The following is a 20,316-nucleotide window of genomic DNA, read 5'->3' as shown; positions in this document are numbered from 1 at the left end:
AGAGATCACCACCAACTCAATAGTGGGATTAAGTGTCAGAAAATGTCCTTACGGCTGAAGGGATGAGCACGTTTGGTGGGACAGAGATATTCAAGCCTGCGACTCTCATATTGCTAATCGAGCGGCTTAACCATTTGGCCCTATTGTTATGGAAAAAGTTAGTTTATCTGTGTTACTATTAGTCACTCCCATTATTTAAATTTAATTCTGTAAATACTGAGTTTATGTCTTGTCGAAGAAATAAAGATACGAAACTACAAGTGAGATATCTGTTATTCGTAACCTATTTATGATCGGCGGTTGCAGATATGTTCAAAATACACCTTTCTCATACTCACGCGCACACATAAATCTGCGTGTGTTATGACGAGAACTCGGTGGCAAATAACTTATGTTAAAATAAACATTAATGCAAGTTTTAACGATGAACCGGTTATTATCTACTTATTACTTAATTGAAGTTTACTTGTACGTCACAATTATATAATATGTAAAGCCTTTTTAATAACTATATTGCACCTTATTGTATAGTATGTGGTAGGCATACTGTCATTCGAAATTCTCAGTTTAAGCACGAATCGCATTAACTAGAGATGTGCAGATGTGAACAAGCAGCCACGGCATTCTGAGGCGCATTTACTTAGCCCAGCGAAAATCAAAATCAAAAATATTTCAACCTGAATAAGATAGACTAATGTTCTGTTAAACACGCAGTATATTTCACTATCAATAAAATTATTCTTTATGATTGTAAGTCGTTGTTTGCCTACATGTTATTAAGGACTTGCTCTGGTAAGACTTGCTCTAGCTAGAATGTGATTTAAATTTTTAAATATGTCGTTTCCCTGGTCTGTACGGTCAGTGTAAAACGGCATGGTACTTGTCTGTCCATTCAATACGTTACGTTTGTACCAAGGATATTGTTATAGAGACTAAACTTGCCATTCTCAAAATACGGATTAAAACTGTTTTCAGGTTTAAAACATCCTCAGTGGTGATATCCGGAAATGAAATGTACATATTTAAAGAATAACACTATATTATAGTTATCGTTGAAGTCACATCTATCAACTGTTTGGTCTTTCAGCTCCAACCTTCATTCTAGCTTTAGGCTGTTTAATCAGGGCTGTGTGAAATGTTTTATTTAGTAACGGTTTTAGTTCTCGATGTGACTTCACAAACAAATGAGCAAACCTATATTTGCAGTAATGCTAAATTTAAACCAAGTAGCAGCTTTTTGGTTTTCAAGTTTACAGAAAAAATAAAAAATCTATAAAATGTCGAAAAACGTTTCCTAGTTTTTTTTTTAGTTTTTTTTAAAGGCTGGACAGATTTTACCAAGTGTATATGTGTCACTTCAATGATTATATTAACATTAAACATATTCATATTTAACAGCTATTTGCGCAGTAGCTACAAGTATATGGAGAAAAGTAAGGAACAATGAAACACGTCTGCTTATCTTAGAATTATCTTATAACAAAATGAACATTATCAAAGAGCTAAATCTAGGTGCAAAGTTAAGTAACTTTAAAACCGTTTTCTTTGTAGAAACATTCACAGTTTTGTTTCTATGTAATTAAAATTTAGACAAAAATAACTTGACGTAGTTTGGCCACTTCTCTGTTAACATGACCAGATGAATTAGGCAGAACACATATCACACAAAGCCACTGTATTAATTTCTGTTTTCATGGTTTGCTCATTGTGCATAAACTATGCACACGTATTACTTTTCTACATAATTAAAAATGACAAATGTTTTATCCTTAATACAGACCTCTAAAACCGGTTTGCAACTTTTCAGTTACCAGCTTTGTCTACTTTTGTGTCTAAAGCCACATGAAGTTTTCCACAAAATATCTACAGTTTCAGTTGTTCCAATCTCAGACCAGCGATAATAATAAAAAAAAATAACGCAAAAAAATTTTTGAATTTCGCACAAAGATACTCGAGGGCTATCTGTGCTAGCCGTCCCTAATTTTGCAGTGTAAGACAAGAGGGAAGGCAGCTAGTCAGCACCCCCCACCGCCAACTCTTGGGCTATTCTTTTACCAACGAATAGTGAGATTGATCGTAACATTATAACGCCCCCACGGGCGAGCATGTTTGACGCGATGGGGATGCGAACCCGCGATCCTCAGATTACGAGTCGCGCGCCTTACGCACTTGGCCATGCCGGGCCTAGAAATAATGCAAGCATTCATTTTTCGTAAGTGTCATGAATGTGGAAAGGAAATGTCAGGTTGCATACTTGGTAAAGTTTAGTTGTAAAATATTTAATGTATGATTTAAAATGGTTTTCAATACAACCTGTACTTCGTTATTATTCACCGCTGATAGAAACAACACTAATAGGTCGTAAGTGTAGAAGCAAACGCTGGAATGAGTGCTTGCAAAGCTAGCACCTAATAACCATGGTCAGCTGATCAGTCGCAAATTTTAAGAAGTATACTAATCCAAAAGATAAAAGGCATGCGACAATTAAGTCAATCTGCGTCTACGAAGCTGGAAGCGTTACCTTCGTCTTTATAAACTGTAAGTAAATATTTGTTCTTGAAGACATGCCACATCACGATGAATGATAAATAAATCAATTAAAAAAAATACAAAATGACCTCCTTCCCCTCATCCGGTCACTAGAGGTCATTTCTTATAGGTCAGCTCAGAATGAGAGTGTCATCCGGTTCTTTCTCGCGCCTTGTCATTTTTAAAGATAATTTCCAGTCACATATAACATACTTACTAATATGTATAGAATTAGCAATATCCCGACTTGCATATTACTTACTTCAAAGGTCTAATTAAATAACGATTATCCTGTAAGTCTCTTGGTTTGTTGTTGCAGATACAAATTCGTGAAATGTCTTTTGTTTACCAGCTATCATGTACTGTTGAAATTAAAGCAGAATTTCATGTTGTTGTTGTCTTCCCAGCTCAATCATTTTTGGAATAGTTGAGTATACCGTTCATCATGGATTTATTCTTATGCCCAAGTGGAAAAATTTTTTGTTTTACGTAGAATATGATAATTTCATTGTTATTTGTTATATTTTACTCACACTTTACTTTATTGTGACTCTGACATCTAAACGATGCTTCCTTTCTGAACAAGTTGGCCCGGCATTGCCAAGCGTGTTAAGGCGTGCGACTCGTAATCTGAGGATCGCGGGTTCGCATCCCTGTCGCGCCAAACATGCTCGCCCTTTCAGCCGTGGGGGCGTTATAATATTATGGTCAATCCCACTATTCGTTGGTAAAAGAGTAACCCAAGAGTTGGCAGTGGGTGGTGATGACTAGCTGCCTTCCCTCTAGTCTTACACTGCTAAATTAGGGACGGCTAGCACAGATAGCCCTCGAGTAGCTTTGTGCAAAATTCCAAAACAAACAAACAAACAAACTGAACAAACAAAGTTATTTCACATTTTCGTGCATAGCTGCGCATGGGCTGTTTACTCTAGTTGCCCCTAATTTTAAACTGTTATTACTGTCGAACATCTCTCCTGTTATTTTGTTATTAAACTCAGTCAATAATCAATATAACTGTGATAAAATTGATTCTGGAACCATATTTGTAAGAATATTATAAAATTTCGCGAAGACTGTACGAGATAATTTAGTTCTTTTTTATATTTTTTAATCTATCCAATAGCAGCAAAAAACAAACAAACAGTTATAATTAAAGGTAAATCTTGAATATCTTATTAAATTTTGAAAAACGAAACAGTGTATAAGCTGGGACTTTCAATAGAAACATATTTCTTGACTTATGGGCTGACCTTTAAACCTAATTTAGAACTGCTGACCCTGGGAAAGTAACTAGTCAGAACCACCAGACGGATCCACTGTCAAAATTGTAATATCTTCACAGCTTAAGATGCAGAAGATTTTTTAAGCAACATATTGCAGCTCGACTCTTGGGCCTTCCTGGATGACTCTAACTATTTAAGAGAAATATGGTTAATGTTTATCAAGAAGGTGAAAATATATAAACCATTGTTCATTTGCATGTGTGTTTCCACGTCTAACTGGCGAACTGCCTGATCTCTTGTCAACAAAGCTGGCAGGTATCTTTCGGGCTTTCCAGGAAGTGATATAGAGGGTCGGTGTTGTGTCTGACCCCCTTCCATTTAATTCCCTGAGGTCTTCATGTCTTTCTATGCTTTAAACAGCTATTATCAAACAAACTTAAAATAATCATTTTCACTAAACAAACGCCCACAGAGCAAACGATATGAGTAAGAAATTAAAATATATGGCATTGAAGTCAATATAACGACAGAAGAAATATAAGATTTGAAAACTTTGGAAATTATGCCAACTCAGTCGAGCAGAGAAGCAAAGATGACGGAGTGTAGACCATATAGTAGCTAAATTAATGAAATCTACTTTTCAACACTCATAAAGAACCTCTTTAATTACATTCATTATCATCTGGAGAAAAACAAACTTTATCTTAGATAAACTCGTTACGTACTTCTATTTATTAACTTCAGATAAAGAGCTTACAAAAAACATCTTTTCCGATCTGAATCCAGAAAATAGATCATTTAAAGATCACTATTAACAGTACACGTTCATACGATCATGAAGAAACTTAGATCATTTAAAGACTTCTTTCTTTACTTTGAGGGCCCTGCATGGCCAGGTGGGTTAAGGCGTTCGACTCGTAATCTGAGGGTCGAAGGTTCGAATCCTGGTCGCACCAAACATGTTCGCCCTTTCAGCCGTGGGGGCGTTATAATGTAACGGCCAATCCCACTATTTGTTGACAAAAGAGTAGCCCAAGAGCTAGCGGTGGGTGGTAGTGACTAGCTGACTAGCTGCCTTCCCTGTAGTCATACATTGCTAAATTAGAGCAGATAGTTCTCGTGTAGCTTTGGGCAAAATTCCAAAGCAAATAAACATATAAAATTCTTTGCTTTGTTATTAATCATAAAGCTGCATATACATGCTTAATATTATAAGCACCGAGTTACCGAAATGTGCACTTTAATGGCTGAGCGAATCAGACACTCTCAGCAGCGTAATTAAAGCAGTACGGATTTATTTGTATTTGGAAATTCGCGCAAAGTATATCCGCACTGCCTTCATACCGATTTATGAACATGAAACTGGGAATGATACACACAGCCAACTCTCGGACAACTCTATTGAAAATAATGAAAATTCACTAACATTCTTATAGCGTACCCACTACCTTAAACTGGAGAACGTATGTTTTGCGACAGCCGGGCACGAACCGTGAACCCCTGACAGTCACAGTTTGGCAAAATAACCAGTGAGACATGTCCGGTAAAAATAATTTAGGATTTTGTTTGTAGTAAAGCGCAAAGCTACGCAGTGAATTTCTAGAGCGATAAGTTCGCAGACATACCGCTGTATCGCTGGGGAGTAAAATTTAGGTGGTATCATTAACTTCACAAAACAGAAATTGTAGGTTTTGCGTTTTCGCAAAAATAAAACAAAACCAAAAATCATTTAGTAAGAAAACATTTCATTCTAGTGTACTATTTTTACAATTGTATTAATACTAATTATAATAACAGTTCTACATCATAAATATCTCAGAAATCTGTGATATAGAAATAAGATTTAATACAAAAATATTCAGAATCAGTGGATACTTGTCGATAGTTACTGATTACAAACAGAACTTGCACTTATAATTACTAATAGCAGCTGAATAAATAAATACCTGGTGCCACGAAACAAACAAAATTTAAATATCGTCCACTTCTTACCAAACGCACAACAATAATTCTCAATACTTACAAGTCCCCCGCTGGTACAGCGGTAAGTCTACGTTTTGGTTTGATTTGTTTTGAATTTCGCGCAAAGCTACACGAGAGCTATCTGCGCTAGCCGTCCCTAATTTAGCAGTGTAAGACTAGAGGGAAGGCAGCTAGTCATCACCACCCACCGCCCACATTTGGGCTACTCTTTTACCAAAGAATAGTGGGATTGACCGTCACATTATAACACCCCCATGGCTGAAAGGGTAAGCATCTTTAGTGTGACCGGGATTCGAATCCGCGACCCTCGGATTACTAGTCGAGAAATCTTTAAAGACTTAACCAGTAATGAACCAGTCCTAGGTGTCTGTGTACCTTTTCAATGATAATAATGACTAAATGATACATAAATATCGAATATTTCGCGAGAAAAAGAACAGACGAGAAGAATGAACGGAAATGTAGGAAGCCATGAACAGTATGATTACTTTCTAACATATCTCCACGTATTCTTAAAAGTAAGGTTAGATTTATACGTGGCTGCTGCAGTCGGTCATACACTTAGTTTCTTGTCCACATTGTTCCCTGGTGGGGTTTTATCAACCAGTGCTTCTATCCTATCTAATTCCTCTAAAAGCCGTGACACACACAAAAGCAAGGATCAAGAGCTGAAAGTACTTTGAAAGCGGCATCCTTGTCACCCGAGGGCTTCTTCTCTTGTGTTTCATCGAAAACCCTTAGCTTTGTTGAACTATCCGATATTGCATAGCGTATAGTGTCTGGTCACAGAATCTGCTCAAAAAAAGGTAGGATGGAGGTTGTTTGATAAAGGCAGAAAAACATAACGCAAAATAAAAGATGATGTGATAATTAATTTACTTAAAAACAATGCACATATTATTCTCAGTCAAAGAATTGTGATTTCTATGATGATTTTTATTTGAACTAGATTATAAAAAATTCCTCTGTCCTAATTTTTTTACATCAATCAAGCCTTTTGAATCTGCCCTTGTCCTGTTCTTGAAAAATTGTTTCATGAATAAAAAAATAAAACAAAGAAATCCAGATCTTCAAGTGCACAAGATTATGCTTTGCTGACAGCAAGTTTCATACAGATTTGTACAATCTTGTTTGTCATATAATCATTCAATTGTATTTCAAAATGTTGTATCAAACATTATTTAGAATACTTTTATTTATCCTTGTCCGCCCTAGACTAGTATGACGTCTTTTTTAAGCTATGCCTATAGGTTTATGCTTGTTATTATATTTTCATAATATAGATCTTATGGATTTGAATTTTGTATTTTATTTATCTATTTCAAAGTTTACATGAAAAAGCGACAAGTTAGTTCCTGACCCGGACCTGAACCCGGAACCCCTAACTAACAGAACAGTGTTCTATCACTCAGCAGTCTAAGATGGCCTGGTGGTTAATACGCTTGGTTCTTAAGCTGAAGGTCGTGGATTCGAATACCCCTCTCCAAGCATGCTCAACCTTTCAGCTGTGTGAATGTTACAACATGACGGTCAGTCCTATTATTCGTTGGTAAAAAAGAGCTAGCGGTGGATGATGGTGATTAACTGTCTTTCTTCTTGTCTGTTACTCCTAAATTAGGGACTAATAGCGCAAATAACTCCTGTGTAGCTTTGCGTAACATTCAAAACAAACTCAACTACCCAAGAGTAGAAGTTACATTCTCAATTTTCACTTATAAAACTTCATTTGACTATTTCCTAACTGATTTATTTGAGAAAAAAAAAATTCTTTGTTGAATACTGGCACCGAGAAAATACGATTATACGTATGGAAAGCATATTCCTTAATAAGGCTTAACGAATTATCGTGTGCATTAAGAAATAGAAATTTTAATACTTACTTTAAGAATAATAAGAAATTAATTGAAACAGAACAAACTTTAATACTTATGGAAGGAGGATTAGGATTTTTAAAACAATTATATTTTTGAAATTTTCATTTCAATTATTTTAATGCATGAAGTGTTTTCTATGGTATTTTTTAATCTGTTATAATATTTTAGCCCTTATAATTGATTCAAAATTAAAGGCCAATTATTTAAGAACAAAGTAAATGTAATAGCTAAAGGTGAGACAAAGACCTGAAGAAAAGACAGTGTTACTGTCGTCAAACCTTTAATAAACACCAATTAAATACATGATGTATGTTATGTTTAACGTATATATCATAATGTTGATATTCATAATCAGAATATTCAAATGATCCGCGTTTATCAGCATACAACTTAAAAGCACGTATGACACCCTCATGATATACATGTGTCACACGTTTTGAAGAAATGTGTCACATAATGTTTACTAGAAAAAAAAACAGTTCATCGTAAACTGCACATCGTTTTTTACGAAATAATCACCCATTAAATACTCACTTTAATCAGCCGTGCCTCTCAGATTTTTGTTTCTTAAGTAAGATAAAAAGAAACTTTTTATGATAACAATTATAATAATAGTATTCATAAAATCACGTATTATTTTTGAGAGATTACTGTGAAAATAAATAAAATATTATTATTTATTGGAGTAGTAATTGGCAGCAAATTTAACGATTTACGATAAAAAAAAATTATATATTAACTGCACCCTCGTCCACTTGTAATACAAATAAGAGTCAGACTTTTTTTTTTTTTTATTACTATTTGGATCTCGCCTTTAATTTGGATCCCTTTTAATGAACAAGACACACCTATACAGCATCAATCACGATTGACTCTGAAAGAAAACTTATAAATAATCAACGTCTATTTTTCTGTTGTAACCTCAAGAAAAATAAACACCATAGCCTCCTCTTTCGCCTCAGTGTACGGTGCGATTTCCGATCGATGCTTGAAACCTTTATCAACGTCGTAGTGTATTTAAATAATATATGAAATATTCTAAATTATAACACTATCCGGCTTTCTATGGTAATCGGTTTCTTTCTTGCATTTTATTCATTAGTATGGTATATTTGCTTCCGGTTAAACATTACCGCTCAGTACCTTACTGACATTTAGTTTAAAAAGTGTTAATCCTAAAACTGCCTACGAAGCCGCATTACTTCTCATTAGCTTCATACTATATAATCAAGAGCAATAATGACAATTAGAAAGAAAAGTCCTCAGGCTAAAGTTAAGAAACACTAATTGTCTGTAGTCATAACAAGTTTAGTTTGGAACTGTAAACATGCTGTTAATAATATATTATCAGCTAGTCACGCTTTCCTTCTTACAGATTCAGTACGTATTATTTAACACGGGGAGACACAACTCTTTAAAGCATCACATTTCGAGGCTGTCACGAGGCCTTCTTTACACGATGTGTCTCATGACCTATTTATCAACAGCCTTTCTCACGCTCTGCCTGCTCCTGAAAACCTCCGCAATCAAATGGTTAAAGGGTCATGAATCCGATTCACAAAATAAAACATATCTAATCAAAAGCGCTAACGTTAAACAATTCTGTCTCTCGTCGTCGTTCGCACGACTAGTTTGAGTCTTAAATGGAAAATCCATCTTAGCAGCATGGCAAATACAATAATTTTTCAACACTCGTTACAAACGAAATTTTAAAACATTCTTCTGGTCGCCCTTTTTAAAACAGAATGTCACTTCTCAGATTGGTTAATTATGTGTCGGAAATGTTATCACTCCATGTAAAATATTTTATCAAGTATTATGTATCTCATGAAAAACGCTCAGTATGATTGTGATGACACTACCAAAAGATTTTGGTTGTGGTGAGCATCAGTACTGACGTACAATAAGGTTATGGTGATCATCAGTACTGACGTACAATAAGATTGTGGTAAACATCTGTACTGACGTACAATAAGGTTGTGGTGAACATCAGTACTGACGTAAAATAAGGCTGTGGTGATCAGATGCGAATCGTCGACATTGGTTTGTATGATGATGTAAGTTTAATTATTACATCATTATATTTTTATTACTAGATAAAATTCTAATTATTAAGTTATATCCTACGTTTAGGCTAATAATCTATGGTCGCTTCTTATGGTAATCCTGGAAAGGACTTTATAATTTGTCAAGAGACCAGACATCGCTGGGTGAATTTGTCAGGTAGCATTTTGAACCTCAACGTTACTATGGGCAAAATATTGTAATGTTCCAATTGAAATATATTTTCAAGGTTCTCAGAAACAAAAATTAAATTAGTATTTGATGCAGAAACGTTTGGTGTATAAAATCATGTAATTTTACACTGGAGAGAAAAATAAAACAAACACATACAAGTGCATCTGTCTTCTAGATTTTTCTTCGTTAATCTCAATGGTGATTTCCTTAAAACCGATGGTGTCAGTATTTCACGTTCACACAGACTATTTTAGATATTTCTAAAATCAAACCCACTCACTCCGGCCCGGCATGGCCAGGTGGTTAAGGCGGTCGATACGTAATCCGCGCCTCGTGGGTTGGAATCCTCGTCGCACTAACCATTCTCGCTCTTTTACCAGTGGGGACGTTATAATGTCACGGTCAATCTCACTATTTGTTGGTTAAAGAATAGCCCAAGAGTTAGAGGTAGGTGGTGATGACTAGCTGTCTTCCCTCTTGTCTTACACTGTCAAATTAGGGATGGCTAGCGCAGATAGCCTTGGTGTAGTTTTGCGCGAAATTCAAACCAAAACTGTTAGACCAATCCACGTTGAAATGTAAGCCCAAAAAGAAAACATAGATGGAGATAAAATATAATAAATATGAAGCGAGAAATACCTTAACTACATATCATCATAAGTCCGACAACATTTTCCGATAAAAATGAAACTTCATAAAATTTAATTTTCTGTATATATATATTTTAATTTTGCGCAACGATACACGTGGGCTATCTGTGATAGTCGTTTTTAATTTAGCAGTGTAAGACTAGAAAGAAGCCAGCTGGTCATCACCACCCATCGCCAAATCTTGGACTACTCTTCTGCCAACGAATAGTGGAGTTAACCATCACATTATGACGCCCTCATGGCTGAAAGGGCGAGCATGTTTGGTGTGACAAGGATTCGAACCTTTGACCCACACATTACGAGTAGAGCATCCTAACCACCTAGTCATGCCGGGCCAGATTTTCTCTGTATATACATATATATAAAAAGAGTGCATTCAAAACCTTAAAATTATTTTGCAAACGAGATAAAAGTAAAACTACAGTTTAAAACGTGGCATTTACTTGTTCTCTATCTCTTTCTCAAGATTATTGTCTTGCATTACTAGTTGAATACATTACGTTACGCGGCTCCCAGTCAAAACTTTGAATCAGGAGCATACCCCTAATGCGTATATAATTTGTTTAGAAGAAAAAAAACAACGTTGAAGTGGTTTATATTAATAACAAGTCCATTGTTGTTAGTTTTCAGTGCAAATCTACACAATGAGCTTTGTGCACTCTCTCCAACGACTAGACTCGACCCTGGATTTTAACCTTCTAAGTGCGGAGATTTACTGCTGGCCCATCGTGAGACAATCAAATGGTAAATTAAAAGAAATTGTTCAAAAATGAACGAAAAATGTGCAACCACAGTGTAGTGGAATGTATTGGTAATTCATACAAACTGATTTATTTTGTCTTATAAAAGTGGAATAAAGTTTTAGAGGCATCAAACATTAGGCGCATTTCGTATTTTTCATGTTATTGTCTTACATAGCATTACATTTCAAGTTGACTTGTTTCATTTAGCAAAACCACACACTCACAATGGGCTACCTCTGCTCTGTCCACCGTGGGAAATAAAGCCCTGGAATTTGATCTGTAAGCTTATCGCAATGAAATAGAACATCGAAAAATATTTTAAATGATTTGACCAACTGAGGTTTTCACTTACACTACATGGCCAAAAGTATGTAGACACCCAACCATCACACCCATATATGCTTGTTGAACATTTCATTCCAAAATCATAGGCATAAATATGGAGTTCTGTGGGTGTGTGTTTTCTTATAGCAAACTTACATCAGACTATCTGTTGAGCCCACCGAGGGGAATCGATCACCTGATTTTAGCGTTGTAAATCCGTAGACTTACCGCTCTACTAGCGGGGGACGAATACGGAGTTGGTCTCCCCTTTGCTGCTATAACAGCCTTTACTCTTCTGGGAAGGCTTTTCACTAGATTTTAGAACATGGCTGCGGGGATTCGCTCCAATTTAGCCACAAGAGCATTAGTTAGGTCAGGCACTGATGTTGAGAGAGAAGGCCTAGCTCGCAGCCGGTTTTCAATTCATCCCAAAGGTGTTCGATGGGATTGAGGTCAGGGCACTGTGCAGACCAGTCAAGTTCTTCCACACCAACCTCAGCAAACCATGCCTTTATGAACCTCGCTTTGTGCACAAACATTGTCATGCTGAAAAAAAAAGGTCTTCCACAAATTCTTGACACAAAGTTGGAAGCACACAATTCCCTAGAACAGGAGTGGGCAACTTATTTCTCAAAGTGGCCACAACTGTGGTTAATGAAAGCAACGTTGGCCACACTATTAAAAAAAAAAAGAAAGATGTTAGTTTAATCAAAATAGTTGCATTTCACCTAATTTTCGATGTGAAACTTGATGGGGATTTTCATCAACAAGTTTTGTGAAATTTGGCTTAATATCTATGCTCAATGAGCATTTTAGCTCTGCTTCTAAATTTATGTCAGTAAGACGAGATGTGTATCTAGACTTGAAAAAATCTAGCGCAGAAAATGTTGAATCGCACACCATGTGGATTTAAACATGGAAAATAATTTTGAAATTGTTATCTTTAAATTTGGAAGATTCTCATTTATAAGAATAGTGAGACACATCTCTTTGATAGAACATTTTTGTTTACCTTTTATGTGTTCTACACTTTGCAGGGTACGCCTCTCGTCTTCAAATCCACATTTATCCAAAAACAAAAAATTTGTAATTTCCCTACTTAAATTTTCTGAGTCAAATTAAAATGGATCAATTAAAATTTCAAATATCAATTTCAAACTTTTAAGTTCGGAGAAACGTAATTCAAATTTTTGAGATAGATTTTTATTCAGTTCACATAGAAATCATGTTTAGCATCAGAGAAATCATAGTCCTTATTATTTTCTAGAAAACTATTCAACTTTGCAAAATCTGTCAAATCATTCTTTTGCAATTGTTCCGCAAGGAGGTTTAGCATTAATTGAAATTTATGAATAGACTGCGATTGCTCGCTTATTATTTACCTCTTCCCTGAAGCTTCGTATTCAACTTATTCAAGTGAACCATCATGTCGCATAGAAAGTGCAAATCACACTGTCATGACAAAGTTTCAATTTCATGGAAATTTTCAGTCTTACCTTTTTCACCAAGATACTCTTTTATTTGAGGAAATAAGGAAGTAAATCGTTCCAAGACTTTTCCTTTATTTAACCATCTTACATTTACAAAACCAGTAAGATCATCAAAAGTACAGTCACTGCTTTTCTTCAAAGACTCAACAAACTGTCGATGGATGAGAGAGTTTCCACTTCTTACATAATTCACAACTTTTACAACCATGTCCATCAAATTTTTCAATTCTTCACTTTTGGACATCTGAGCACATAAATTTTCCTGATGCAAAATGCAACAGAAAAATGGCAGCGTGGACTTTACATTATTTTCAATTAAATACTGCTTCAAAAGAGAAACAAATCCTAATTTCGCCTCGGTCATGGTGGGAGTACCGCCTGTTGTGACAGAAATCAGTTTTTTAAAATACAGATTGAATTTTTTAGACATTTCAAGAAATTTTTCAAAGATGTTTTTTCCACATGTTTTGATCTCGTAATACACAAAGGCCAAGCATTTCTTCCTTTACTTGAAGATCTGAAGTTACATATCGAACCCAAAATTTCAACTGTGTAGTATCACTAACATCTGTTGACTCATCTAATGGTAAAGAAAAATACAAACAGTCTTTTACTTATTCAAGCAACTGATTTTCTATGTCTTTCGCTAACTCTAAGGCCCGGCATGGCCAGGTGGTTAAGGTACTCGACTCGTAATCCGAAGGTCACGGGTTCGAATCCCCATCACATCAAACATGATCGCCCTTTCAGTCTTGGGGGCGTTATAAAGTGACGGTCAATCCCACTATTCGTTGGTAAAAGAGTAGCACAAGAGTTGGCGATGGGTGGTGATGACTAGTTGCCTTCCTTCTAGTCTTACACTGCTAAATTAGGAACAGCTAGCGCAGATAGCCCACGTGTAGCTTTGCACGAAATTCAAAACCGTTAACTAGCTTTCTGCGGACAATTGTTCTTCAACTTAATTGTTGAAGAGTTGGCGATGGGTGGTGATGACTAGTTGCCTTCCTTCTAGTCTTACACTGCTAAATTAGAAACAGCTAAATTAGAAAGAGCGAAAATTCAAAACCGTTAACTAGCTTTCTGCGGACAATTGTTCTTCAACTTAATTGCAAATTATTTACCTTTTGAAGAATACACTATGTAACAAAATTTTTACTTTTTCTTGTTCCTGGGCAAAAAGTGTTATATCCCAATTGCTTATGTCTAAAGTAAATGGAAAAAAAAACAACTATTGTTTTATTCAGACTTTGCTTTTGTTACCTGGGTAATGAAACATTCCAGGTAGATTCAGTGCTGAGTAGCTGATAGAGAATTTTCTCGAACTTACAAGAATTTTCTAGAATGTTGTAGAACTTATAGAACTTACGAGAATTTTCAAGAACCTTTTATAATTTTCTAGAACGTTCTTTAGTAATATATATATATAGGGGCTTACCATTCACTTCAGTTTAGTTCTAGCTGCCTAAGTGAGCACATAGACCGATCTGATTTTATCAGAGATAGCATCAAGAAGCTGCAAGCGTTTTCCAGATGCATTCTGCTACATATGTGGTCAATTTTTCAAGACAAGAGCGAAAAAGTATTCTGTGACAGCATCTGCTAAGATGTGTGAAGCTTACAAGGCATATTTCGGCATGCCTGTCAGGGATCAAGACAAACCCTAGGCACCACATTTTACCTGCGAGCACTGCAAAAAAGCTCTAGAAGGTAAGACGGACAATTTTTGCTTGCTTGAATAGTAAGATTTGACTTTATACAAATTTTAGACCTTTTAAATAACTTTTTTTTTAATTTCCAATAGTATAGAAATAATATCACATATAAAATATTTTGCATGATCCTGTTGCACATAAGTTATGTATGAAATAAATTTATTCTTCATAATAATAATTTTATTTTGCTCTTTTGCAGGATGGTACAGAGGGGAAAAGAGAGCTATGAAGTTCGCTATTCCACGAATTTGGAGTGAACCCACTGACCACTCAAGCAATTGCTACTTTTGCATGGTAGGGCAGGCAAGAATGCATCTGCTATTATGTATCCGGACCTTCCATCATCCATCGCCCCAGTGTCACACTGCCCTGAGCTCCCTGTACCCACTCCGCCAGAGATAAAGCAGCCATCCTCAGAAGAGAGCCGCAAATCAAAGATGAGGTGGATGTTGAAGATCAAGATTACAATTTCAGAGGTGCATCTGTTGAGAGAAACCCATACTACCCCAACAAAGAGACCTCAACGACTCGAATGCCGAGACTATATTTAGGGGCTAATACGTGAAACTGATTTACATTACAGTCGTAAATCTCTGGAAACTACTCACTTCTGAATATTTTTGTTCATTTTTGTTTACCTTTAGTATAAATACATGTAACTCCTGATTCATATGTTGTTTTATTCAGATCTTATGAAAATGAAAATGTGCAAATTTGCCCGTTTTTACATAGAAAATAAGTTAATTTCTAAATTTCATTATCTAAGTCACAAAAGCAGAGTTTGAAGGGAATAATGACAATTTTCTGTACTTTTACAGCATAAGCAATTAGAAGAAATAACAAATACTATCCAGGAACAACTTTTGTGTTACATGGTGATATAATCTTTTATTTTTGAATCATAATTCTCCAACAGAGTTTCAATGGCCACAATCAATATTTCTTTTACTAGTTCAGCATCGGAAAATGACTTCTTTTTTTGAGCTAGAATCCAAGCTACTTTATAGCTAGCTGACATAACTAGTTCCATCTATGATAACATATTTTAAGACTCCCTTTTGTTTATGAAGTTGTGCTATCAGACGGCTAATTTCATTCATAGGGTTTTTGCCATCAACGGGAAATTTTACATCAAGTTCTTTGTGAAAATTGTTAAAGTGTTGCTTAAGGTTGTATACTTTATTATTCCTAAAATCTTTGTTACACAAAAGACACACTGGCTTATTATTTGTTTCAATCACTACAAATTTCAACTCCCAACTTTTATTAAGTTCTTGTTTCACGTTTTTCCAGTCACGTGCTATTCTCTTTTCGACAGTAATGCCAGAATTAATTGAACTGTCTTTATTTTTTGAGTATTCACCATCATCTGGATTATTTCGTTTTTAAATTATCCATTTATCCATATTATGAGATTAAAAACAAAATATATTTAAACACTTGAAAATTGCACAATAAAAATATGTTTGCAAGCGCATGCAAAACAACGCACACTCGATAACAAACATCTAAACCATACTGATGTTACAAAATGGGAGGTGTCTGTGGCAGTGATGAAGCGCGCGACATTAGCGATGACGTGAGACAGTGCAGTTGCTGATTACCAAATTTGCGATAAAACAATAAATGATGGAAAATTTGATTCCTAAACTCGAGGTGGCCACAATTGTGCTACCCACCGGCCACATGTGGCCAGTGGCCATGGAGCTGCCCACCCCTGCTCTATAATCTCATTGTATGCTGTAGCATTAAGATTTCCATTCACTGCAACTTAAGAACCTAGCCCAAACCATGATAAACAGCCCCAGACCATTGTTCCTCCTCCACAAAACTTTACAGTTGGCACTATGCGTTCAGACAGGTAGCGTCATCCTGGCATCCGCCAAACCCAGATTCATCCTTCAAACTGCCAGATAGTGAAGCGTGATTCATCACTCCAGAGAACGCGTTTCCATTGATCCAGAGTCCAATGGTGATGTGCTTTACACCACTGCAACCGACGCTTGGTATTGCGCATGGTGATCGTAGGCTTGTGCATGGCTGCTTGCCCATGGAAACCCATTTCATGAAGTGCCCGACGAACAGAGGCAGTTTGAAACTCGGTAGTGAGTGTTGCAACCCATGGACAGACGATTTTTATACGTTACGCGTTTCAGCGCTCGGCGGTCCCGTTCTATGAGCTTGTGTGGTCTACCGCTTCGTGGCTGAGCTGTTGTTGCTCCTAGACGTTTCCACTTTACAATAATAGCACTTGTAGTTAATCGGGGCGACACTAGCAGGGCAGAAATTTGACGAGCTGACTTGTTGGATAGGTGGCATCCTATGACAGTGCCACGTTGAAAGTTACTGAGCTCTTCAGTACGACCCATTCTACTGCCAATGTTTGTCTATGAAGATTGCATGGCTGTATGCTTGATATCATGCACCTGTTAGCATTGGGTGCGGCTGAAATAGCCAAACCCACTAATTAGGGGTGTCCACATACTATTGGCCATGCAGTGTATCTTCCAAGACAATTGAGGCTGTGTAAATTTATAAGAAAAACAAAAATAGTAGTGATTTTTTGTTATATATTTATCAAATCGAATCTTACGAGAAATTGTGTTCCCTCAGATACATACTATCTTATCAGATAAGTTGATTTTATAAAATAATATTCTCACACTCCTAGAGACCAATCAGGGCAACACAAATAGACAACAGAAGCATCCAACCGTTTCTGACACGCGAATCATCACTGTTCGTTTCGGCGAGAGTTCTTGAAATAGAAAATAGTGGTATTTTATCACACAAGCTATCAAAAAAGTATTGTCTTCCAGAATAAAGTGATCATGATTTAATACTTTCTAAAAACACATCGTTAAAAATTTTATGAAAAGATTCCTTATGGAATTGAGGATGATCAGGCGTGGCCAAGATTTGTTGTGTTCGGACTTTGAATCCGAGGAGTCATGATTCGCATCCGTTGTCATAAAAACATTCTTCGAGTTTGGTGGACTATGGATGCGCTATAAAAGTGACGGTGAAACCCGATTGTTCGATTTGAGTGCCAAAGATTTAATAGTGGATACTGTTGATTGGTTGCCTTTCCTTCTAGTGTGGAAACAGCCATGTAGAAAGTATAGCTTTGCGCGAAAATTCTAAAATAAACAAGCAAACACTGAGCTAAAAAGTTTCGTTTATAATTATTTTACAGCAGGTTTTAAAATTACTGGCTAGCTTTTATTACGAAGACTTGCTTAGCAGAATAGCTTATGGTTTCTAGCAGATGAGAGTCTTGACATAAAATCTTATTAATATCACGCTAAACACCAACTGTTTGAATATTTAAATTATCACAATTAAACAACATAATATCAAAATGTACTTTCGTCATTAATGTAACTATAAGCATGTATAAAGAGCTAAATATACAACTATTATCACAATATAAATGTCAGAACATTTCGTGTAAGTTGAAAGTAATATTTCGAAAATCGAATGTACCTTGCAATCTATGATAACGAGTTTTCATATTTCCACGCCAATAAGCATTTTTGGTGATTTTAACTATGCTCATTTCTATGCACGTTATGGTGAGGTGAGTAAGGAGCTTGACTCGCCATTTAAGGGTTTCGGGTTCGAATCCCCGTTCCCCACCCGAAAAAAATACACGCCCTTTCAGTCCTAAGGGCGTTATTAAATCGGTCAATTCCACTATCCATTCGTAAAAGATTAGCCCCGGAGTTGACGGTGGGTGTTGATCATTAGCTATCTACCCTCTGATCTTTCCGTGCTAAATTAGGAAAGGCTAGTGCAGATAACCCTCGTTTGACTTCTTACGAAATTAAACAAACTCATCTCTATACCCTGAAACAAAGAGATAAAATTGTCATACGTTAAAATTATATAATAAGTAGATAAACTTGTTTGTGAAGCATAAAGCTGAACGTTGGTCTATCTCTGCTGTGCCCACTACGGGTATCGAAGCTCGGTTTTTAGCGCTATAAGGTGTAGACTTACTGTTGAAACGCTGGGAGTGAAGTAGATAAAATATAAGTGTTTAGGCGAAAGCAATACAAATATGTGTTCATTTCAAGAACGGCATACATTGTTTCAAAATATACTGGTTATGTATCAATTGTCTTGTGAAAAAGAAATGCAGTATTATAAGGTACTGACACAAAACAAAGTCCTCATATAAAAACGGGAACTTCCTGATGAACAACGAGTAAAAAGGTGTGGTTTTATAAGGTACTCACGCTAAACAAAGTCCTCATATAAATCTGGGAACTTACTGAGGAACCAGAGAAACGTTTCGCTATAATGATTAGAATTTGGACCGATGATCGCGTAATAATTTTGTCAGTAAGTATCTGCGTTTTACTCTAGTGTTATTAAATCAACTGCCAATTTAAATCAAATCATGGTGTAAAATAAACTGTTTTACACAACTATACAGCCTCAGATAAGACAAGTGTATATTCGTTAAGTTTAGAAAATTACGATCAGAAGTTGTGGTGTATAATTGTTAAACAGAAATTTCGTTGCAATTAAAAACCAAAATACGCTTATTGTTACAGTTTTATTAAACACAACTGCCGAAAAAAGCCAGTTTCAGAAGCTAGGACTTCAAAATTCTTACCGTGCTAAGGCCAATCTGTCCGCGTAGGCAGCGGCAGATTCGAGAACAGCTGCGGCGGAAGGACTTAGACTCGGGCGCGGCGGAACCGGAGAGACCTTCGCGGGTAATGAGCGCGTTTCTGCACCGCGGGCTGCCATAGTTTGTCGTCGACGCACTGCCGAAGAACAAGCCAACACTGACACGGCTGGGTCCGATACAGCTCTCCTTGCTGGTGGAGTCCTTACAAGCTGCTAGGGTTAATCATGACCAGGGGCAGTCTGCGTCATGGCAGGCAGGCAGGGCTGTTAGGATGGTTGGCCGCCAGCCATTAAAGTCCTATTTTTTTTCTTTCTCGCTTTGTTAGCGCCAGTACTCGCCCTGCAGCAAACCAAGGCCGAACCCTGTAAAGTTGGCAGTTAGTTAAGACAGCCCCGAGCTACTGGACGAGGATCGATGGATGCGCGGCAGGCGGTCCTATTTGGCCACAACCGCACGCGCTCAGTATAGCACCTGGTTCACCACGTGCTTATAAAAGGTATAGCCAGCATCTTTTCACGACAGCCCGTTTCTATAAAGTGGCTTTTGTTTTCGAGATTCGCTACTGTAAGAGTACCCCAATCGATACTTGATCGTGTGTGGTTCACACTTTTAAATCCAACCCGCCACAACATCCAACTTTGACGATTTATTTCACTCGGCGGAAGAAGCGCATTGGCTTAGAATTACCAATCCCGAAAATACTATTGGCTTAGAATTACCAAACCAGAATGTATATATACCAGACGCCTACTTTTGATGCTTTTTAACATCCTAACAAACTTTATTGATGCTCCTGAGGTTAAATACCAGCTCAACCAAACCCAGTTTCTTTGCTGAGCCAGAACATGCCTGCAGCAAGTCGAGTTAGTGTACCCTCCGTTGCCCCTGGTGACATTAGAGACGACGCA

At 36.7% G+C, this 20,316-nt stretch overlaps 1 protein-coding gene across 1 annotated transcript in view; it reads right to left on the bottom strand.

The window, feature by feature from the left end:
* LOC143233132 (BTB/POZ domain-containing protein Tiwaz-like) overlaps window positions 1-19,959 on the bottom strand; it is a 59,281-nt gene extending 39,322 nt beyond the window's left edge. The window contains exon 1 of the mRNA XM_076469064.1: window positions 19,391-19,959. Within this exon, the coding sequence (XP_076325179.1) occupies window positions 19,391-19,527 (137 nt within the window). The 5' untranslated portion in view covers window positions 19,528-19,959. The remainder of the gene's footprint in view (window positions 1-19,390) is intronic.
* Window positions 19,960-20,316: the final 357 nt, after the last annotated feature.

The sequence above is a fragment of the Tachypleus tridentatus genome, chromosome 12 (genome assembly GCF_004210375.1).
Source record: "Tachypleus tridentatus isolate NWPU-2018 chromosome 12, ASM421037v1, whole genome shotgun sequence".
Taxonomy (NCBI): domain Eukaryota; kingdom Metazoa; phylum Arthropoda; class Merostomata; order Xiphosura; family Limulidae; genus Tachypleus; species Tachypleus tridentatus.
Note: the sequence above shows the minus strand (reverse complement) of the source record. Positions and strands in the feature narration are given on the sequence as shown.